Source organism: Palaemon carinicauda, chromosome 10 (genome assembly GCF_036898095.1).
Source record: "Palaemon carinicauda isolate YSFRI2023 chromosome 10, ASM3689809v2, whole genome shotgun sequence".
In the NCBI taxonomy this organism is placed as follows: domain Eukaryota; kingdom Metazoa; phylum Arthropoda; class Malacostraca; order Decapoda; family Palaemonidae; genus Palaemon; species Palaemon carinicauda.
The window spans coordinates 72,850,157-72,874,101 of NC_090734.1; the positions used below are offsets into that span (position 1 = coordinate 72,850,157).

General features: G+C 41.2%; 2 protein-coding genes across 2 annotated transcripts in view; one reads left to right on the plus strand and one right to left on the minus strand.

Moving 5' to 3' along the window:
• LOC137648630 (zinc finger protein OZF-like) overlaps positions 1–2,461 on the plus strand; it is a 311,942-nt gene extending 309,481 nt beyond the window's left edge. Inside the window, exon 3 of the mRNA XM_068381572.1 lies at positions 339–2,461. Within this exon, the coding sequence (XP_068237673.1) occupies positions 694–1,854 (1,161 nt within the window). The 5' untranslated portion in view covers positions 339–693 and the 3' untranslated portion in view covers positions 1,855–2,461. The remainder of the gene's footprint in view (positions 1–338) is intronic.
• Positions 2,462–9,920: 7,459 nt separating this feature from the next.
• Positions 9,921–10,391, minus strand: LOC137648052 (uncharacterized). Its single transcript, XM_068380994.1, has one exon. The coding sequence runs from the start codon at positions 10,389–10,391 to the stop codon at positions 9,921–9,923; it is 471 nt and encodes a 156-aa protein (XP_068237095.1).
• Positions 10,392–23,945: the final 13,554 nt, after the last annotated feature.

Sequence of the window (23,945 nt, forward strand, 5' to 3'; positions counted from 1 at the left end):
CATTGGAACAAATAACAGATTTTAAAGGTAATTTGCAATTTTCCTGGCCATACAAACCTGAGTTCCTAAATCTAACTTTCCTAATCAGACCACCCTTTTAAGTTCTGGGTCAAAATATCAAAAATAATAACTGATCGTTATTAATTTCAACAACCGGTTCCAACTCGTGGCAAAGTAATCACCCTAATTAAAGGACTCAGGCTTGTATGGATAGAAAAAAATATTAATTACTTCTAAATTTTGATATTATGATTTTAAAAGTTAGTAACTTTTTGTAAGTAAGTTCCAATACTTTCATCTTGCCCTTCTCCAATGATAGTTGTTCTCTATTATTTCAGACTTCATTCGAAGGGAAATAAACATCCAGCCTTTGTGGCAAGATTGTGTAAACTACCGAAGATATCAGCAAGAGATACGGGTCTGAGAGAAAGGATGAAAGGGATATATTGGTTTATTTTGTAAGACTTTGGTGTAAATAATAGAAAGAATAGTGTTAACTTTATATTTGTTCATTGTTGACGATATCATTGAAGATATTACCTTGTGATGCTGAGAGAATGGATGAGGAACTCTGAGTCATTAGAATTTCCAGTAAAAAACCTCATGGAAGATTAGTTTCCATGCACTGCAGTCAAGTTGGAAACTCATAATTTTGTTGACAGTTTTGGGCTATTTAATGAGAGCGCTCTTTTCATGGACCCAGATATGGAATTCAATGTAGAGCCAGAAATAGAATTCAAAGCAGAGCCAGAAATAGAATTTAAAGAAGAGCCAGAAATAGAATTCAAAGCAGAGCCAGAAGTAGAATTTAAAGAAGAGCCAGAAATAGAATTCAGAGCAGAGCCAGAAATATTTGAATTGAGCAAAGGTGACATGAAATATTTTTATGACTCTGATGGATCAGTCAGTGAGGACGATTTACATATCAGCAAAACGGAAGACAATAAAGAGAAGAGTGTAAAGAATGATGTGAAAGAGGATTATAGCATACAGTTGGAACCCAGTAGGGAAGAGGACAAAGGAAACGGAATAGGTAGGACGAAAGAAAGTTTACAGAATAAGCAGATAAAAAAAAGTGCCTGTGAAGAACCTCTTTGTCAGGAAAGTGATTCCAAAACCCACATGTATATTGGTATGAGAGAGAAATCATTTGTTGGTGTGAATTGTGAAAAACAATTTAGACGAGTAGTGAGCTCCAACACTCACAAGCTAATTCACACTGGAGACCAGTTTAGATGCAGAGAATGTGGCAAGACATTTTTTAAGGAAGTTGATCTTCAAGCACATTATGAAACTCACACTAGAAGGAGGTCATTCAAGTGTAGTGATTGTGGCAAAGTGTTTTTTCTGAAAAGTATTCTCATAGATCATTTAAGAATTCACACTGGTGAGAGACCATTCAAGTGTAATGTCTGTGACAAAGCATTTCCTCAGAGAAGTACTCTCTTAAAACATTATAGGTTTCACACTGGGGAGAAGCAATTCAAGTGTACTGTCTGTGGCAAAGCATTTTCTGAGAAAAGTCATCTCACAGAACATTACAGAATTCACACAAGGGAGACACCATTCAAGTGCAGTGTCTGTAACAAAGCATTTTCCCAGCGAAGTGTTCTCACTGCACATCTCAGAATTCACACTGGAGAGAAGCCATTCAAGTGCAATGTCTGTGACAAAGCATTTTCTGATAGAAGTACTCTCTCAAAGCATTTTAGAATTCACACTGGAGAGAAGCCATTTAAGTGCAATGTCTGTGACAAAGCATTTACTCAGTTAGGAAATCTCACAAAACATCATAGAATTCACACTGGAGAGCAGAGTCTAAAGCAAAGAGTGACTACAAAGAAAGAGAAGTAGTTGAACAACAAGAATGTACAAAAAGTATATGGTACAAAAAAGAAGAATGAATATTGATATGAGCAATGGATTTTGCCAAAGAAAAGTTTACCAGCCAAAGAGAAAGATGCGATGAGTGGTAGAAAATATTCTGTCATCACTGACCAAATAAGATTGGTTTACCTAGATCAAAGCTCACCACCCAGAAATTAAATTTCCCCCGATACAAACACTTTAATGAAGATGAAATTCGAAAGATGAGAGATGAAGTTAAAGATATGATAAAATCAACAAATATCCCATTGATGATTCCCTGGGGAATATGGTGGACAGGACAAGTCCAGCAAAGACCATCACCACCGGCACCTCAGAGCACCACAACCCCAAGGCAAACAAGGCAGGATAGGAAACACAAGGAAAGACGAGTGAGAACGGTAACACCAGAACTACCGGGCTCCCCCTCTTCAAGCTCTAGCAAGGGCACAGAGGAACCAGGCAGCCCTGTGAGAAGAAATGGAAACCACACTCCACCTGGCAACCAATTAACCCTTTTACCCCCAGGCTCTTTAGAAATTTCCAACCCTTAACCCCCAAGGGGTTATTTTTTTTCCCAGCACATTTTGCAGTATATTTTTTTTTGAATTGCTCTAACAGCCTTAATTATTGTCATAGAGAGGTCAGGTTGGTCTCATTCTCTTGGAAAATGCCTGAATTTTCTCAAAAAATTATCAAAAATATGAAAAAAAAAAATTATAGCATTTTTTGCAAGGACGTACCGGTACGTCTATGGGGGTAAAGGGATGAGTTTTGTGAAACGTACCAGTACGTCCTTTGGGGGTAAAAGGGTTAACATCCAAATATGACAATGCGAATTAGAAGAGGAACTAGCTAATAAATTGAAGAGAATCAAGCAATTCCAATGGAAGAATGCCCTAAGCTGATCAAACTTATAGTGAGGCAACTTAGCTCAAATATTCAAAGGAATTGTGCATTTTTTGATACAAGCACCAATTTGGCACAAGTGTACATTAATAGGTTGTGAACATTTTCAGATATTGGGCCATTTCAAATTCTCTTTGTGTCCACTACATTGGATTTCAAAATGGCTGTCACTTGAAATCTACGTTTGCTATTATCTTTGGACATAATGAAGCTATTGACTTGATTCTGGTATCTAAATATATGTTTTGGGGGATAAGGAATCCAATGGTACCAATTGCCGCATGGTATTGTCTACCACAGTCTGTTATATATTTGTATTTGGAAATTATCTAGGTAAATATTGGATTCAACACAATACTTTGGAGGGAATGATTTTATTGAATGCTGACATGCTGCATGGACAAGTATCTGAGGCTATGTGTACGCAGACATTCTACAATGGGCTGTTATTTGAGGCGAAGTATACCGGTACTAAAGATACATGTACATAAACAATGTCATGTTCACGAGTTCAGCATTGGCACAAGTACATGTATGTTGTGTAATCACCGTCATGTGCAGTGCCCTTCACAATCACAGAGGGCTGTGTACTGAGGGGCAGCCTTTTTGTACTTGCAGCGCCTCACACACTCTTTTTTGCACTTGCAAGAAACCAGCTCAATGCAGCTGTGAGCTGCCTCGGGTAGCCTAGACCAATATGTGTATTGTTCTTCTCTAGTCCTTGGTCAATGTCAGTTGGTTGGTGGAGAGAGCTTTGGTGCTGGCAGCAGTATCTGACGCCACACATATCTACCTTGATACACTACCCTCTTGACATATTCCTTCAGTGCTGCTATCCTTAGAGGGATGAGCTGCACATTGTATTTCCTTGCAAGGAGTTTCGTCCGTCTTTGTCGATGTCTTGGAATTTGCTGGTTTGGTCATACAACAGGATTAAGAACTTCTCGATGATGCGCATATATTGTTTGGTATATTGTGTACAGCAGAGGACAGCAGCAGCAGCGCCTCAGTGAGTTCTGGCAGTACCTTCCAGATTTCCCACGCAGTCTTCTTGCTACGTCTACCAAAACTATACACAATGTCGCATCCAGTTAGAGTGTGGAACATTGGCAGTGTATGAGCCTTCTCTCATCCCAACCCAGCTGCTATTTTGTGTGCTGCTAGGTATCAGAAACTCTGGCCTGTTCTGAAAGCCAGCCACAGTTTGTCTACTGATTTCAACTTTTGTGCCAGGAACACTGCCAGCACCACAACATTGGTGTCTACAGTCCAGATGAGTATTGCATCATGTCCATGCTAGGCTGTGTGAGATGTATGGGACAATATCCGAGTGTCGGCTTCTTCATGATTACATGGGGCGAGTGAGGTCAGATCTAGCAGTACAAGCTTGCTGAGCACTGCTCCTCCATCAGTAATGACAAGTTGCTTGTCCTCCTGGTCTAACAATTCCATTAAAGCTGCTGAAAGGAATCGGAACAGCTCTTGTTGCTGTCCACTCTTAGGAAGCTCTGCCAGTTTCCTGGGGTTGCTGCGGGACCCACCACATGTCTCCGCACGCCTTGTTCCCACTTTGCACATGCACTACCTTTCAGTTAATCAGCAAGGTAAGTACTCCAGACTAGATCCAGGCGCGATACCATTTACAGCTTCGTGGACAGATATGGATGAAGATTTGTTGTGCATACTCTTCAAAGGTCATTGATGCAGCCACCTTCAGCATCTGGACGATGGTTGCTCAATCAAGCATAATACAGATCTGTCTCTGCAGGTTGGAGACTTCTTCCAAGCATGCAAGATCATTCTTGGTACCAGTGCAGAGACTTCCACCATCAGACAGTACGGGAGGAAATGCCTGAATCTCGTGACAAAAAGAACTCTTCAAAGTCTCAATTCCTCGTCTTGCAGCCAATGTACAAGCTAGCGAAGTGTTCACGGTCATCCTTGATGGAGGCGAGCTGTTGCTGATCTTCGCTCTGTCATCTTGGAGTGTAAGTGCAGAAGACCTTCAACTATTTATGATGAGTGGGGTTGTCCACTGCCTTTGTTCTGTCTTAACAGCTCTGGTGAAAGCCTCAAACTGCTCTTGACCAATCTTCTTGATTTTCATGACGGTCTCCATGGCAGCAGGACCTGCAATCTTTTTTTTTATCCTGACTCTCCTCCTTGAATGGATTTCCCATATCCTCTATGCTACCGACGAGAGAGTAAACATCTTTAATTACAAATTAGGCCTGTACACTTGCCGTCTGATCATGATGACGTGTGTTTGCTGTTTGTCATCTGCGCTGTTGGTTCTAATCCGGAAATTTTTTATCACCCTGGCAACTTTTAGTCCTGTAACCATCCAGCAAGGTAGGGCACTAGGATTGTCAGTGAGCCCAACTGCTCCACCGTCTTCTTTGATGCAGGCTTTATTCTGTATATGTGCCTGGTCAGTTGGGATTGAAGGGAGCACCCTCTGCCAGTTGAGATACTACCGCTAGAGAGTTATGGGGTCCTTTGACTGGTCAGACAGTACATCGGATCTTTCTCTCTGGTTACGGTTATTTCCCTTTGCCTACACATACCAAACAATTCTTCTTCACCCAAGGGGTTAACTACTGCACTGTAATTGTTCAGTGGCTACTTTCCTCTTGGTAAGGGTAGAAGAGACTCTTTAGCTATGGTAAGCAGATCTTCTAGGAGAAGGACACTCCAAAATCAAACCATTGTTGTCTAGTCTTGGGTAGTGCTATAGCCTAAGTACCATGGTCCTACACTGTCTTGGGTTAGAATTCTCTTCCTTGAGGGTACACTCAGGCACACTATTCTGTCTAATTTCTCTTCCTTTTGTTTTGTTCAAGTTTTTATAGTTTATATAGGAAATATTTATTTTAATGTTGTTACTGTTCTTAGAATATTTTATTTTGCCTTGTTTCCTTTCCTCAGTGGGCTATTTTCCCTGTTGGGGCCCCTGGGCTTATAGCATCTTGCTTTTCCAACTAGGGCTGTAGCTTAGTAAATAATAATAATAATTATAATTAATAATTGATAATAATAATAGTAATAATAATAATGATAACAATAATAATAATAATAATAATACAGTAATAATAATAATAATAAAATGGCCTTCCTTGAATTTCCTGGCTACATCTGGGTGTTTGTTGGTGAGTTCAGCCATTTCCTTCAGGTGTAATGGTACCCACCTAGCGTAGTGGGTGTGATCCAGTGCGTGGAACCAGGGGACCAGCTCTGTCAAAGCATCAAGGTATATCATGAACGATCCCTGCCTGAGAAAGTGCACATACACTAGAACTAACAGTTATAGTTCCAGTATGGTTGCCCAGCAGCAAAACTGGTGGATGTGTTCTCTCTTGCAACACCAGTCTTCAAACAGAGAAAGTCCCTCTATACTACTGGTTTCTCATATAGTAGTGGTGGTAGGCACGATTTTGTAGGATATACAGTGATGCTGCAATCACTTGATGCGTTCTTGTGTGCAAGTCATGGAATGTGTCTGCTGTATCTGTTGTCGCAATCTTGGCTTCCACTAGTGCTTGTATCCAACCACTCCCCTGCAGCCAGTCCCCCAGTGTTTTCAGTATCTTCATTTCTATGCATCTTCTCTTGTTGTTATATGAGGCATAACTTCCAGGTAGTTGTCGTGAGGTGCAATGACATTTATTGTAAAGTTTGGTCACCAGCAGCAGCAGCAGGTCGGAAGCTCTCGAACATGGTGGAACTGTCTCCCGACCCTGCAATACCACTACTATCAACAATATTACACTACCATACCACTATAATTATCACTACTACCACCACCAACACCACCATGTAAACATACTTTTAGACTCCAGAATTCAAATCAATAGCTGCATTAGACCCAAATGTAATTTTTAAATGGCAGCCATTTCGGAAGTCAATATGGCAGCTAATACTTGACAATACCAAGTGGAAATTGATACCATTGAATTCTTTGCCCCCCAAAATATACATTTCGATACCAGAATCAAGCCAATAGCCTCATTATGTCCTAAGATAACAGCAAACATAGACTTCAAGTGACGGCCATTTTGAAATCCAATATGGTGGACATAAGGAGAGAATTTCAAGTGGCCCAATATCGGAAAATGTTTGCAATATATTAATGTACATGTGTGCCAAATTTGGTGTTTGTATCACAAAATGCACAAAATGTTTGCTATGGTGCCCCACTATTAAAGAAAATAATGAATAATTAAAAGCCTAGGTATAAAGATTTAACCCAGGGCTTGCTAGAATGGTTATGGCAGGATTAAGCCTTACTGAAATTAATCATATTAATTATGGCAGAGCTTAGTGCATTCAAAGTATATCATGCCAGGGTATAAAGAAAAGAGGAATCCAGCCAAAGAAAGGAAGTGTAAAGTCGGTATGGAAAAAATAAACATGATAAGATAAACCAGTTAAGGGCAGAGATTTTGCTAATGACCAACCATATGAAAGATCAAAATATGTTCAAGAATATAAGAAAAATTATGGAGTAGATGATAAACAAATGAGTGGAAAACTGGTAGAACGCAAAGCCAAAGTAAAGACCCTAGTTGCAAAAATAAGAATAAAACAACAGAAGCTAAAAGCAAAACATATAAACAGGTAGTTTGGTGAAAATCCAAAGATTGTGTATATAAATAGGGTAATAGAAGCAGTCGAGGTACAAACAACCCTGAGCATGGAAGATTTGGAGAAATTTTGGAAGCCATTGTTTGAAGATGCCAGCCAACATGGATTGACACCATTAGGCAGAACATCTGCAAAACAGCAAATTCCCCCAATAAGTTTCACCACAGAAAAGGTTGTGAAGAAAATAAATGAATATATTAATTTTAAGACACCAGGTGTAGACAAGATTCCAAATTCTGGCCAAAAAAGATCTCATCGCTACACCACAACTATGAGTTGGTCTTCTAAATAATGATACAAGGAGAAGAATAATCATCAGAGTGGCTCACAACAGGAAACACCACTCTTCTCCCTAAAAGGTCTGAGACCGAGCTCCCAACAAATGTAGGCCCATGTACTGTCTACCAACAACCTACAAATGGCTCTCATGACTCATTGCAGATGAGATTTATAAACACCTAGATCAAGGCAAATATATGGAAAAAGAACAAAAGGGATGTATAAGAATCAAACTTGGAACCAAAGATTAACGGCTAATAAATAAAACAATACTAGAAGACTAAGAACAGGTAAAGGAACCTTAGTATGACTTGGATGGATTATATGAAGGCATTTGGCTGTGTGCCACACACCTGGATACTCAAATTTCTGGAATTATATAATATCAATGAGGAAATAAGATCATTCCTGGCAGCCAAGATGGTTAATTGGAAGAGCGCCTTCTGTCTTCAACACTCCGAGAGCTGGATAGTAATTCCATACATAAAGATACAAAGAGGAATATTCTAGGGCGATAGCCTTTAACCAGTTTTCTTCTGCTTGACCATAGACCTGCTTAGTAAAATTTTGAATGACCTTAACACTGGCTATGACCTAAGCAAAAAAAAAAAAGTAGAAAAGACAACAAAAGAGTGAACCAACTGCTCTTCATGGATGACCTCAAGCTATATGCAGACTCAGAAAAAAAATGAAAGAACTAGTTAGGAAGTTAGGACAGTCCACATATTTTCAAGTGATATATGCCTCGAATTGAGATAAGTGTACTAAGATTACAATAAAGGGAAGAAAGTAACATAAGAAGGAATAGAAGTAGAGGAAGGCATGTTTGTAGAAGCTCTGTCGAAGTAGTCTGCATATAAGTAATAGGGAATAAAAGGTTATACTTTTATAGAACACAAGTAAATGGGAGAAAAAATAAAGAAAGAGTGCATCAGCCACCTATAGAAGATTTGTAAGTCAGAATTGGCATCAAAGAATAAGATCACGGCCATAAGTCAGCTAGTGATACCAGTGGTGATTTATGGTTTTGGAATTGTAGACTGTCCACAGTGTGAGATAGACATGATGGATAATAAGACTGCGAAAATTCTCACCCTGCATAAAGTCTCATATAGACATCAGTGTATGGAAAGAGAATACCTCCTAGCTGAGAAGGTGGACTAGGCCTAACTGAGATTAATCAAGACTGCAGAGCAGCAATAGGGCAATACTTAAAAAGCTCTAGGGATGAAAACATCAAAAGGGCTGCTTAACATCATAATGAAGCCCTGAGTCAACTAACATCAATAACAAAGCAGGCTAAGAAATTTGCAGGAGACCTGCTAAAAGACACAAAGGGCAGTGAACAAACTCCAGCAACAATGATCGCCCGGAAGACCAGGCAAAAGTTCAGTTATAGAGAGGAGAAACTTAGAATGAAAAGGTGTAAAAAACCATGGAAGAGCAGGAAGATTCCAGGCAGAACTGGAAAAAAAGTTACATAGTCAAAGAAAAGTCACTTAGATGGCTAAAGAATGGAAATTTAGGTTTTGATGGAGAAAGAATGATAATAATAGGAGCAAAAGACCAATTTCTCCTAACAAACAGCTTCAATAAAAAGTGGGCATATCAGGAAACGATCAGTGTAGGTTTTGTCATGCAGCAGTTTAGAGTGTTAGTCATCTGGTTTCAGCCTGCCAGACCCTACTTGTAGAGGGTTTAGTGCTTTTTGGTGCCACCTTTTTGGCTCTAATTTTTGGGGGTCTTTTTTTTCTCCATTTTTTTATGGCGCTCTTTCTCTTGGCCTCATACAGTTCGGTGCCGAGAAAAAAATATTTTTTTGGCGGTAGGATGAAAAATAAATATTGAAATGAAAGGAATTAATTCATTTAACTAGGAAAGTTTTTAAAACTTTATTTTGACATAAAACATGTAGCATATAAGTCATTTAAAAACTCTGTGCATTTCATAATTATGGGCTAAGCCATACAAATATTCTAGGGGTTCTCTCTCAGCAAATTGGCTTACAATATTTAAAATGCACTCGTCAGCTCTCACATAATTTAGAAGTTTTTGTTTTCGAGTATGGCCAGCAACCAATTGTTCATAATAAACATTGCGGTTCTTTTGAATTTTTTTCAGGGAGTTGATAAATTTCCATATCACGCATATATTCTTCTATGTGCAGCATCTGCATTATTGTTAGTTCTGTCCAGCCCAACAATGGTTCGTTCATATTGATTCTACATTTCAGAAGGGAAAAGAGGCGGGTGCTTACAATTGCCTCTTCTCATAGGTCGTCCAATGTAATTATCCCCAAACCAGTAAATAAGTGATGGAAGCTTTTGCTGGAAGTATTCTGTCAAGGCATCGATGTAAGTATCCAAATGAGGGATAGGCACGAAACAATAGGCTACGATCATTTTTGCTTTTAAAACAAATTCAGAATTATATAAAACTTGAAGCCCAGATTGTTTAAGTTGCTTATGTATGCTATGTGCTAAATGGAAGAAACAACCTTGTATCACTACTCCTGGAAAACATTCTTCTATTGCTGATATAGCTGCTTGTTCAAAGTCACACAATATTCTGCTTGGATTTATTCCAGGAATTGCGTCACTGATCATTTGAAACATGCGTACATAAGTTGCACGCCTTTTATCTGGTAATAAGGCATACAAAACAGGGTGAACTCCTCCATGTCTTCTTGCCATAAGCACATAAACTTGTGGAAATAACTGAGGAGCTAACTTGAAGGTTCCGTCAGCATACTAAACCTCGGAATCTAGTAAAAACGCAGTCCAGCTCTGTCTTCCGAAAATCAAGATTCTTTTATCTTCATAAACACAGTCTTCTATTAGAAAGTTTTCACTTTCACCATTATTCTTCACATAAATTATTGTACTCTTTGGGCATCACTAAATCACGAACACGAATAGGGTTTGGTGGGGTGAGGTCCATTTTGTTTCTCTTTCTCCCTACTATTTGCTTCTTTGCGTCCAACTTAGGAAGGGCTCTTTGAGTGGCTTGAGAAACATTTTCTGTGTAAGAATTCATAATTATTGATGGTTGATATTAGCATTCTCCACCCCGATGCTTTAAACTCGTTTTAATCACAGTTACTTCAACGCTTGCTGCTGAACTACCATGAGAATGGTGATTTAATTCCTTTGTTACTTCATTGTTTTTTAGTGTTAATGCGGGCATTGCATTCATTCTTGTTTTTACATCTCCAAAACTTTATCGAAGTATTCTTCTTGCTGCGCTTGTCAAACAAATAAATATCGGTTATGAGAGAATTTTGGGTTGTCTCTTTCACTTAGTATCCTTCCTTCCATACTTGCTGATGGGATCAAATCAAATACTCTTACTTCTTGAAAAGAATCAGTTAAGTAAAAGTTCAAACAAGTAATTAATTTTTGAAAAGAATCAGTAAAGTAAACGTTCAAACAACTAATTATAGTAATAATTATTATCATAAAACATAGTTATTTCAGCATTAACTTGGTCGTTTTGGTAATAAGCATTAAGTAGGCATTTTTTTATCTTAGAACTACTGTTAGCGGGCTCAAAACAGTAGGAGACAAAACAGTGGTGCCAAAACAATTTGGAGCCAAAACAAAGGTGCCATAACATCAGCGTCATGAAATCAGTGTCAAATCAATCCATTCCACTTGCAGATGGTCACTCACTGAGTGTAGAAGGAAAGGTCATCATCCCTATTCTTCTTCTTCCCTTCAGTGTTTGCCAGTCAAGGCGATAAGGAAGTATCACCTGGTTGATGTGTTCTGTCCTACCAGAGTGTCATCATCTGTCTACATGACTCCAAAGAAGGTGAACTTGAAGTTCTTTCTTTTTCTTTCATCTTTGTATGGACCCAGGGAGACCGATCGATAGGAGTTACGTTTATGTAACTCTTACCGTTTCTCTCCCTGTGGGAGATGCAATGCTTTTACGCTCCATCAATCAAGAAGGGAGTTGTCACCCTCCATTCCCATTCCTGGATGATTCTCTCTCTCTCTCTCTCTCTCTCTCTCTCTCTCTCTCTCTGATGTGGATATGCAATGCTATAATGATAGTTCCAGAGACAACAACTGAATCCTCGGAAGTGGTGTCTGCCAAAGAAGAAGTAACTGAAGTAGAGGACTGATAGGTCTAACTCTCCAGAGACTCCGTCCGATTCCTCTGCATGGTTTCACGTGAGGAACAGTGTTCTACCAAAACCCCTCCCTCGGGAAGATGTTGAGCTACGAGGTACAAGGGCACACACCCCTCCTACCAATGTCAAATCTCATAAGAGATGAATCATAAGCGCTATTGGTCAAGATGCAGAACATTGCTCTAATTCCTCTCCTTCCAGGGATACTTTCCTGATGCTTTGGTTTCCTTCCCTTCATGCTCACGAGCTAGCAGACACCCACGAGGCTGCCCTGAAGAGTTCTGCTGTGATGGTTAACTTATCAGATCAGTTTTCTGGTTTTCACAACCAATGGACATCCCTTTGCATACACATGAAGAATGCTGTTTTTTTTTTTCAATCTTCCTCCTACACAAGCACTACATTTGCCATGAGATCTCACTTCAAAAGATGATAATCTATGAGATGAAAGCCACGAATATAATCCTGATCACCTCTTGGATCCTCTCCCCCCACACGATTGTTCCCACAAACACGATGGCCAGCATGATCTAGAACTTATATAAGTTTATGATCATCGCCAGCTTCAAGCACAACAGATGTTACAAATTCACGAAGATCTCCATACACGCAAGAATGGCATAAACACAATATTCTCCATAAAGAATTCCATGCGCATGATGATCTATGTTTATAATCAACCATGAATGTGATCATTACGCACATGATTACTCGACACTAAAGGTCCACATACTACGTTCTTATGTACATCACCCAATAGCAATCTTTGCAACTTATCTTTTCAATCTGCAGCCAGCTGATTCGCTCTGCTTTACTTCAATCCTTACTGCTGCATTTTGATTCCAAGACCTAAATTTTCTTTTGATTTTCAATCTCTCCTATATACTCAGACTTAAACATTTTTAATATCTCTCCCTTTGTCACACTTATCAAGAGACATTTTATTATTTATCTGAAGGCCTTCACTGTAAAATAACATGCAGCAATTTTTCTCCCCTTTCTCTCTATAATCTAAATAGTTTTCCTCCTCTACCAATTTTGGAATTTGCCAATTCAATCTACCTCTCCTTAGGAGAGCAGTTCTGTGTTTACACCTCTTAAAAGGACCCACTTTGTTATGGATAACCTTCAGGAAAGAACTCACTATTTGCTAGGGTGAATCTCTCCTGTCATTCAGGCAGTTGGGCACCCATACTATTCGTTTCTTTCTCCAATCCTACATAGTCTGAAAATTTTTATAATCTTATTTTCTTCCTCACATTTACAGGCTAGCTCTGATTCAAACATAAGACAAAGATAAACCTTTAAGTTCACTCATCAAAATTTGAGAACGTTTTAGGTTAATCCATCAGTAAAGAGACGAAATGTAAGAGAAGAATATACTGCATTGCAAAGACAGGATATCAGTAGAAAAATATATAAATTTCCTTTTGCAGTCAAGAGCCCCATTTTGGGTTGTTTCTTGGTTCCCACTTCATTTCTTCCAACCACTCTTAACTTTCAATTTCATGATCCATCATGTTGCTAAATGGCCTCCCCGGCCCCAGCCTTTGGCAGTCAGTCAGTTGTCATTCAGGAAATGAAAATGGTTGGTATCCACAAGATTATTATTTTTAAGGAATTATTGTGTCCACGTAACATGTCATCCATCACTGCCAATATGGTTTTACTAGGACGTTATATCTCGTGATTACTACAAGAAAATAAATTCCTTATTTTAGAATACTGTAAAGAGAATAATGCCAATTTAAGTCGCTGCTTCAATAGGATTTAGTCTTGTTTATCCATGGCTTTAGCATGATAGTAAGTTCCTTGTAGCAATTGATTATGTCAAATGTTTTTGAAAAGTGTAAATTTGGCCATTCACTCTTACCAGAAACTAGCTGTCAGTTATCTTTCCCCTTCCACACTTTCATAAAACCCATGTGAGAATATCTGTGCTCAATTTTAAGCCCAAGAAAGATATAAGCCAGTAAATCCTCGTCTCCCCACCACTGATATCTTTTGTTGCTCAGTCAGACCCTCTGTTTCCCAATACTAAATGTGCTCGGACACCAAAGTACTGTGATACTCTATCACCAGTATGTAGACCAAGTGGTAAGATTAGTCCCTTAATGCACATAATGTCTTGGGTATTTCTTTAGTAGAACTCTACCCATGATCATCATTTCATTCATTTCAAACTAATCAAATATCTTTTTAGCCAACCCAACCATGTTTGACTGGCTGACAAATTTTGGGACAGACTATGCCAAAGCTAGAGGTACAAAACACACAGAGTTATCTTACATCCTCTTCATGTGCATTGATGATATGTCAAACTTTGGCACTAGTTTTCTTACCTGTTAGTGTCCTTGTTGATAGATAGGTTCCTTTCCAATTTGAATTTTAAAGAAAAGTTCATACTACTTAAGTACAAAATGTTACCTTATTTTGAAGTTCTTCCTAAATGAATATTTTTGTCAGTTGGGCTAATATGTAAATAGAATTTTTTTATATCGGTAAAATTTGAACTTGTCTCTGAATATTTTTTTCCTATTTTCTGCTTATTTTTATGTAATTGAAGTGCATATTGTAATGTTCTTTAATTATAACAATATAAAGTATATTTTATAAGTGAATAAATGGTTTCATAAAATTTTTTGTATTTCATTTACACTTTTGTTCCTTTCAAACTCCAATGTAAAAGTATTTTTGTCACTTCCATTATTGTTAAATGCACAGGTTTCTATAGAAAAAGTATTTTGAATTTAAGATATTTACTACTAAAACTGAGACTGTTAATTAACAAACTTAGAGTATTTGAAGAAGAAGAGCATAAGCCCTGTAGCTTTGAACTTGCATGGGTAAGTGGGGAAAATTTTGATTGTATTACAAATCCTTTTTTGGGCTCAAGCCAAGTCGTCCTGATGGAAGCTTCCTATAGACAGCTTTCTAAGGGATATTTGGCTACAGTGATACTCCCAGAGAATTGACCATAGGTCTCCAGAATTCTAACTCCTGGCGCGAGTATCCTTAAAATTTTTCTTAAGAATATCGCATAATATCAGGGGACGTATATCTTGATAAGACACATGGCAATCTTCACCCCGAATAGAGTTTTTGTTCTGAGGGGGAAGAGTGGCGAAATTGAAGGGGAGCCGTTGTCAAGGTTATGCTTCCTCCCCTACTATTGCAGGGCCCAAAATGGCGGCTCCTTCAATATTCAGTATCGCTTTCGCACGGTGTATCTCCCTGCTTATCTAGTGTTTTAGACCGCTATTTTGCAGAACATTCCCGGTATTTAGCTTTAATGAATTATAGCTATTTAGGTAAAATTATGCTAGTGAAGATAAGATCATGCACGTATTTTTCTTCTTCCTTAAATGTATCGATCGTATACGTTAAAGTCTCAGTGATATAGCTTAGCCGAGATCTCGCCCTGCGCTAAGCTAACCTAGCCTGCGCGCTTTAATATACTTTCATACATTATCCCCGTTTACCCTCGCGTATCATTTTATCAATTCAACAGGAGATAGTATATCTCCTAGAATTAAATATATAATTCGATACTCGTCTCTTTCAGAGATTTAAGGGTAAACCCTTCCTTCCCTCTGAGTGCCGCCATTAGGCGACAACCCTATCTTGGTCTTGCCATAGAGTAGTACACTCTGGCTTGACTAGGCTAGGGTTTTTCTGTCTTCCCCCTTGTCGGTGAGTATGCCGGCTTGGTTGTACAACAGTAACTCAGAGTATTCAGCCTTTATACCGACAACTTGGCTGCCGGGTGAGTAGTCACTCCCCTGCCGGCTTGCAGTTGCAGGCATAGGAAGCCTAACTTCCCTAGCCCGCATCCGAAGTAGTAGTACGATACCGCCACCATCTCCCTTGCGATCTAGAAGACAAGTCTTGTTTCGGCAAGGCCCTGGGCTGAAGAATCGACATTCTTCTGCCGCCCAGGACGGCGCAGATATTGAAACGATGTTTCTGATTGTGCCTGGAAATGGCCGGAAATCCTGCCGCCTTCTCCCGAGACAACACACAAGACCTTTTCCCTGCCCCTCTTTGTCCTTCAGCAATAGCCTAGCCATCGCATGTCTTTGGCCGGTGTCCTACAATCTCCCCGCTTGCCAAGTAGACTGTGGCGCCGGCCGGGCTCCTACATAGGCAGCTTGATAGCCGCTCTGACCTTCCCCTACGGATGCAAGGCTCCGGGAAAGGTTGTGCCGGCCATGACGGCTGCCAGTGGGAGACCCTTTGTCTTTGAGTGTTCTTGAGTCCTCCCTTGGACTGCCATCCACATCCCTGAAACCGGCAGTAGCTGGCAGCAGATCTTGTGGCTGGGTGGAAGCTAGAATGATTCATTCCCCCCTTCCATTTGAACCCTCATTCTGGAGGAAGGCAGTAGGAATAATAATACCTACACCCTTATTTATTGTAATAAACTATATTAATTAGGTAGCCCTTCTCTCCATGCTTTCTCTCTCTCTGTAGGCTAGTGCCGTCAGGTACTAACCATGCTGCCGGCTAGACCGGTGCCGCCAGGTATTAGCCTAGCCGGTAACATGCCGGCTGAGCTGCAGTATATGCTTTTACAGTAGCCAGTATTTCTGCAGTATAGTACATACTGCAGGCAGAAAACTATAGTATATATTATACAGTAGTTTATATTTTCCAACATACCCTGTGTATCCTTTCACAGCCTATTGTTTAAGTTTAGACCAATCTTATATTGAAGTGAAGTATTCCTTCAATACACTGATGAAAGTCATCAGATTATAATTTTCCTCACAATATTAATACTTTTATGAAAGGGTCAGTGCTAGTATACACTAATTCTATCTCTAGAGGTTAGAACCCTTCTCCTTTGATTTTCCTTTAATAAGGAAATTTTAATATTAATATTGGGGGTTGTCACAGCAATTGGCTGGACAGGAGACTCAGGTATGTGTCTTTCCTATTTCCTTTCTAGCTTACTATCCTAAGCTGTAATGGTTAAGATACCAAAAAATTTAATGCATGACATTTTTATTTATCAAGTGTGATAAATTACCGCATACTCATTTCAATTTCCTTTCTTTACAGCAGGAGCAGAAAGTGAAGTGTGAGGTGATCTACTGTAACCACAAAAGTAGGAACTTTTGTGGTCACACTATGTGCAGGTCTGTTGCCGCCTGCATTGTTACAACCAATACCTTGAGTATTGGGACCCCAAGGACTGACACGTCTGCTCGGCCTTGGTGGCCGAGGGTTTCGGCGACCCCAAGTCAGCAAAGTCGAGGGATGCAGCATGCGAGAAGCTTCGCAAATGGGTACGAGGGTTCCAAAAGACCTCTCCGGGACAGTACCTTCCCAATGATAGGATGCGAAGCTTGCTGTTCCCGAAAGCTACAACTGATGCCGTCGTACCCCAGGCACAACCCGGGCCTCCCTGCGTCCACATCGCAGTTGAGACTGAAGTCAGTGAAGCCATGCAAGGCATGGATATCCACCAAGAGGAAAGAATGTCTGAAGTGTCCATGGACACAGAGAAGGATCTCCTTCGGGACGATCCTGAAGAAGAGTCTACTCTACCACCCGTAGGAGATGAAGACGACGACTCGACAGAAGCGGAGGAGGCTCTTCTGCCTGTGCCGGCAGCAGAGCCGACACCGTCTATGTCTTTGGCTCCTACCCCTCCATTGGACGCAATGGGTCAGGCAGTTTTGGCCCACATTACCGCCCTAATGGAGAATCTACGTAAGGAAAGCGTAGAAAGGGAAGCGAAGATGACGAGAGAGCTCCGCGAAGCGGCTCGGACCGCTGCCTCCCGAGGGTCTTACAAGCTACCCAAAGCACAACACCTGCCATCCTGCTCCGTGACCAATCCCTGGAGGTATGCGCAGTTCATGCCTATCACCAACGGCAAATTCTACATTTCGGAGAAGTTGGGAGCCGTCCACCTGGACGACATTCAGTTCTGGCCGAACTTATATGCTTACCCGGAGTGCTTCATCGGGCTGAAGCATGAACCAGCATTGAAAGAGGAGACGGAACCAAAGGAGGTCATGGTATTCGACCACGACAAAGCACATGCTCTCTTGACGAGTAGCCTGAAGAAAGCAGGTTATACTAACTCGCGAGTTTCTGCACCGAGCAAGAAACACCCTACCTTTCTTACCCTTTCTTCGAGAGCCTTCCCCTTCACGTCGAAGGCCTTTCAGAGCGTTGCCAAGGCGGTTGAGGCAGGCAAACCATGCCCTACACTAGAGGAGTGTAGGCCTCTGTCTCTGGCCTTGCCCACGGATGGGGGCAAGAGACAAAAGAGAGGCTAGCCACTTCTCTTTCCCTCCAGAACTGCATAGAGATGTGTGCAGGCCACAACAGCACCCCAGATATGCTAACGGTCCTGGCCAAGATGCACATGGCCAACCTCGTAAAGGACCTGTACGCCTTCATGAAGGCCAGGAGAGCGTGTAGGGAGTTCGTGTTTGCTGCTGCAACGGTGAAACACGAACCCAGGAAGCTGATTTCTTCCAGTATCTGGGGTAAGGACCTCTTCCCAAAAGAAATGGTCCAGGAGGTAGTTGAGAAAGCCGCCACGAAGGATAGGAACCTTCTCCAAAAGGGGGGCATCTCCTCAAAGAGGAAGTCTTCCCCGGATGCTGGTCCCCAACTCAAACGAAAGACAAAGAAGCCAAGACTACCGTCTCGGCCTACTCAGCAACATCCCACGGTCACCATGACCGCGATACCCCAAGTGGTCGCTCAGCCACAGACCACCTTCCAAGTGGTGCCTCAACAGCTGGTTGCCCAGTCACCAGCTTTCAACCCAGGGTTTGAGAGGCACATTAATACCTTTCATCCGAAGGGAAGAGGTTCTCGACGGGGTTCCTCAAGACACCCCTCACGAGGCAGGGGAGGACGCGGTCAGGGTGGCAAGCCCTCCGGACCGCCTAAGCAGTGAGATGGTACAAGTAGGAGGGAGACTCCAACACTTTCGGGATCATTGGACCTTCGATCCCTGAGCCCACAGCCTAATCAAAAATGGACTAGGATGGAAATGGAACAGATCTCCACCTTCATTTCCTCAATTTTTCCAACACTCCACCCCCTTACTGGAAGAATATACCTTAGAACTCTTGAACGAGAAGGTTATAAGGAAAAGCAAAGTCCATGAAATTCCAGGAAGGCTTTTGTGTTCCCAAGAAGGACTCGGACAAACTCAGAGTCATTCCGGACTTGTCACCACTCAACAAATTCATCGTGAAAAACAAGTTCAGGATATTAACCCTTCAACACATCAGGACCCTGTTACCGAAAGGGGCGTACACAGTCTCCATAGACCTGGCAGATGCTTACTGGCACCTTCCAGTCAGCCGCCCCCTCTCCTCCTACCTAGGATTCAAGCTACAGAAGACAAAGTATGTCTTCAGAGCCATGCCCTTCGGACTAAACATAGCCCCAAGGATCTTCACGAAACTTGCGGACGCAGTTGTACAACAACTACGCCTAGAAGGCGTTCAGGTAGCATCCAAGACTGATTCTCTGCAAGCATCCAAGAAAATGATCCAGTTCCTGGAACATCTGGGATTCAAGATCAACTTCAAGAAGTCTCGCCTCTCTCCAGATCAGGAGTTTCAGTGGCTGGGAATCCACCAAGGAAGAGGAGAGAGATTGCGGGTTCTGTCAAAAGACTACTGAAATCCGACAGGATCTCAAGATGCCAAAAGGAAAGAGTACTGGGCTCTCTCCAGTTTGCAGCAGTAACAACCCAGTGCTAAGAGCACAGCTGAAAGATGCGTCAGGAGTCTGGAGAAGATACGCATCAAACGCTCGAAGAGATCTACAGAGTCTGGTACCGACCTTACTACGATCACTTCTCAAGCCGTGGTTGAAGGTCAAGAGCCTAACGAGGACCGTTCCCTTACAACCACCTCCCCATCGGTGACCATCCACACGGATGCCTTGACGGAAGGATGGGGAGGTCACTCCCATCAAAGGAAAGCCCAAGGGACCTGGTCATCCTGGTTCAAGACCTTTCACATCAATATTCTGGAGGCCATGGCAGTCCTCGACGCTGAAGAAACTATCCCCTCACAGATCAGACCACATCAGGCTGGTCTTGGACACCGAAGTGATAGTGAGATGTCTGAACCGACAAGGCTTGAGATTGCCCCACATCAACCATGTGATGTTAGCCATTTTTCGTTTAGCGAAAAAGAAGAGATGGCACTTATCGGCAGTTCACCTACAAGGGTTCTGCAATGTGACGGTGGACGCTCTATCCAGGCTAAAGCCGATAGAGTCAGAATGGTCCCTAGATGCAGACTCATTCTCATTCATCTTGGAAAAAGTCCCAGAACTGCAGATCGACCTCTTCGTGACGAGCGACAACAAGAAACTACCTCGATATGTAGCCCCATACGAGGACCCTCTGGCAGAAGTGACGGACGCCATGTCCATTGATTGGAACAGATGGACCCGGATCTACCTGTTCCCTCCAACGAATCTTCTGCTGAAAGTCCTCAACAAGCTGCAATTCTTCAAGGGAACTGCAGCAGTAGTGACCCCCAAGTGGCCCAAGAGGAATTGGTTCCCCCTGGTGATGGAACGGAAACTGGGGCTGGTCCCTCTACCGAACCTAGCTCTATCCCAATTGGTTCAGAAGTCAACTGTCTTCGCTTCATCACAGAGAACCCAAAACCTTCATCTCATGATTTTCTCTCCTTAGCAGTCAAGAAAAGATTAGGGATCTTGAAAGGCAGTATAGACTTCCCATAAGAATTCAAGTCAAAGTCAACCAGAAGACAATACGAATCATCTTGGAAAAAGTGGGTTGCTTTTGTTAAAGCAAAAAGGCCGAAAGAAATTTCAATAGACTTCTGCCTGTTCTTCTTCATCCACCTTCATGAGCAAGGCTTGGCTGCCACCACGATAACTACGTGTAAGTCAGCTTTGACTAGACCTCTTCTATACGCCTTCCAGGTGGACCTGGCAAACGAAATCTTCAACAAGATTCCGAAGGCATGCGCTAGACTTAAACCAGCAGCCCCTCCGAAGCCCATTTCATGGTCTCTGGATAAAGTCTTACACTATGCTTCAACCTTGAACAATGAAGATTGTCCTCTCAAGGATCTAACACAGAAAGGAATATTCCTGTTCGCTATAGCCTCAGGGGCTAGAGTTAGTGAAATAGTAGCCCTATCAAGGGAAGAGGGCCATATTCAGTTCACAGAAGTGGGAGAACTGAATCTCTTTCCTGATCCTACTTTTCTCGCCAAAAACGAGCTACCCATTAAAAGGTGGGGTCCCTGGATAATCTGCCCTCTGAAGGAAGATGTCTCTCTATGTCCAGTAGAGTGTCTAAAGGTCTATCTTCGAAGAACTTCAGACTTCAAGGGAGGACAACTCTTCAAAGGCAAAACCTCAGGATCAATTTTATCCCTAAAACAACTGAGGGCAAAGCTCACCTACTTCATTCGCAGAGCGGATCCTGATAGTACACCCGCAGGTCATGATCCAAGAAAAATTGCTTCCTCACTGAACTTCTTTTAGTATATGGACTTTGAGCGTTTTCGCTCATACACTGGTTGGAAATCCTCCAGAGTGTTTTATAAACATTATGCAAAGCAAGTGCATGTGTTGAAACATTATGTGGTGGCGGTAGGTAGTGTGGTGAAACCTGTCGTCTAGTGCTGCGATGAACAGTGAATTGATTGGGACTTTTCAATTCCGGTGAAAAGGTGTTGACATCTTCCAGTGCAGTACCCTTTTATTGAGTGTCACCCTGGTGACACTAAGACTGTTCTTTTTTAGGTGCAGAATTATACCAATGATACTAATGCCATGTGTACGCTTGTACACAGTGTTGATAATTTTCAACATTTACAGTAAAATTATCTTAATAATTTTTCAACTGATTCTGAGTGGCCACTAATCTTTTCTTCCCTTTCAGGTAGAAAATATTTTTATTTGTATATGTTAAATGTATAATTCTATTACAAATAGTAATACACCTGTTCCATTTGATTATCTATTTAATAAAATGGTGAATGCGTATCTTGCATCTTATTTCGCCCCACGTGTAGCTAAATAAACTTAGCCGGAGTCTTTTGCTTATTTTCCTAAGTAAAGTTTATACTTAAGGTACTTAATCGCATGAACAAAAAGATCTGAATGATATTTATATTTATTCTTATATGAATGCAAACCTTGTGCTTTTATCGTCAATTACGACATTTCTCTACAGGGGGCAGGAAGCCCTAACATTGTTCCATGATTAGCGGTAATAACGTATAACGGTATCGTCATATATTTCAGTGGTCAGGATGACCATATAGAGGCTGAACAAGGTTGAGGCACTTATACAAACCCATAGATACAGTACTTTCAAGTAATTCTTTGGTAAACTTCCGTCAGGACGACATGGCTTGAGCCCAAAAAACGGATTTTGAAGCAAAGCGAAAAATCTATTTTTGGGTGAGATGGCCATGTCGTCCTGATGGACCCACTCTCCTTTTCTAAAAGAAAAGGATTATGTAATAATCCCCTCCCAAAAATATTATATCTGTAGCACCATGATCAATGCTACAAGGAATGAGCCGCCATTTTGGGCCCTGTAATAGTAGGGGAGGAAGGGTAACCTTGATAACGGCTCCCCTTCAATTTCGCCACTCTTCCGTCTCAGAGCGAAAACTCTATTCGGGGTGAAGATTGCCATGTGTCTTATCAAGATATACGTCCCCTGATATTATGCGGTATCCTTAAGAAAAATCTTAAGGATACTCGCACCAGGAGTTGGAATTCTGGAGACCTATGGTCAATTCTCTGGGAGTATCACTGTAGCCAAATATCCCTTAGAAAGCTGTCAATAGGAATCTTCCATCAGGACGACACGGCCATCTCACCCAAAAATAGATTTTTCGCTTTGCTTCAAAATCCGTTTATGATACTATAGGTGATATGGTTACACTGTTTACTGCATGTTCACAAATGTTTTAGGTGATATGTTGACATTATGTTTTCTCCAAAAAATTAAAGTATAACTTGTTGTTTATATAAGAAACCTAATTTTTTCAAAGATGGATTATGAAAAGACATTTTATTTTACTTTTTGAGGAGGCCAAGCAATATATTGTGTGCCCTATGATAGAAATTTGGAGACTTCATTTTTCCTTTTATACACAACATTTAGAAAATAGTGTACAGTACTGTACTCAGTAACTATGAGATCAACAGTAGTTATACTGTAGTGATTTGAAATGTAGGTTGTAGCTAAATAAGTAGGAATTGGTTTGTGTTCATACACAATTTTTGTCACCCAAACCTTGGAGAAAGGTTGACTTAACTGGGTCAACTTTATAAAGATGTTGAAAATGAACTAATTCATGATATTTCTGACCTAAACTACATTAATTTGGGTAATGAAGCTTGTTTAATAATTACAGTAATACCTTGAGATACGAGCGTCCCAACATACGAGAAAATTGAGATACGAGGAGAGTTCCAAGCAAATTATTGTCCAGAGATACGAGGAAAAATTTGAGATACGAGGAAAAATTTGAGATACGAGGTACGTAGTTCCCTATGCGGCCGCCAGGTGGCCGTGTGTGCGAGAAGCTGCTCACCAGGACAGCATCGCTTGGTCTTTCCCGTCGGATCTCCGTTGCGTAAAGTTATCTCCAATCATCGGCCGTAGTGTTTTTTTTTTACGTATTTTTTGTGTTAATCAGTGCATAATTAATTAAATAAGCAATGGGTCCAAATCAAGCGAGTGCAAACAAGGGTAGTGAAAAGAAAAAGCGTATGATGACAAAGGAGATGAAGCATGAAATAATAAAAACGCATGAGAGTGGCGTAAGAGTGACTGAGCTGGTGCGCCAATATGAGAGGAGTACATCGACTATATGTACCATCCTCAAGCAGAAGGATGCTATAAAGAGCACCAAGCTTTCCAAAGGAGTAACCATCCTCTCCAAGCTGCGTAGTGATATTCACGAGATGGAGAGGCTTCTTTTAATCTCAATAAAGGAGAAACAGTTGGCGGGAGATAGATAGCGTGACCAAGATGATCATATGTGAGAAGGCCAGCAGAATCTATGATGACTTGAATGGGAAGCAAGCAGCCGAGAAAGGAGAGACTTCGATG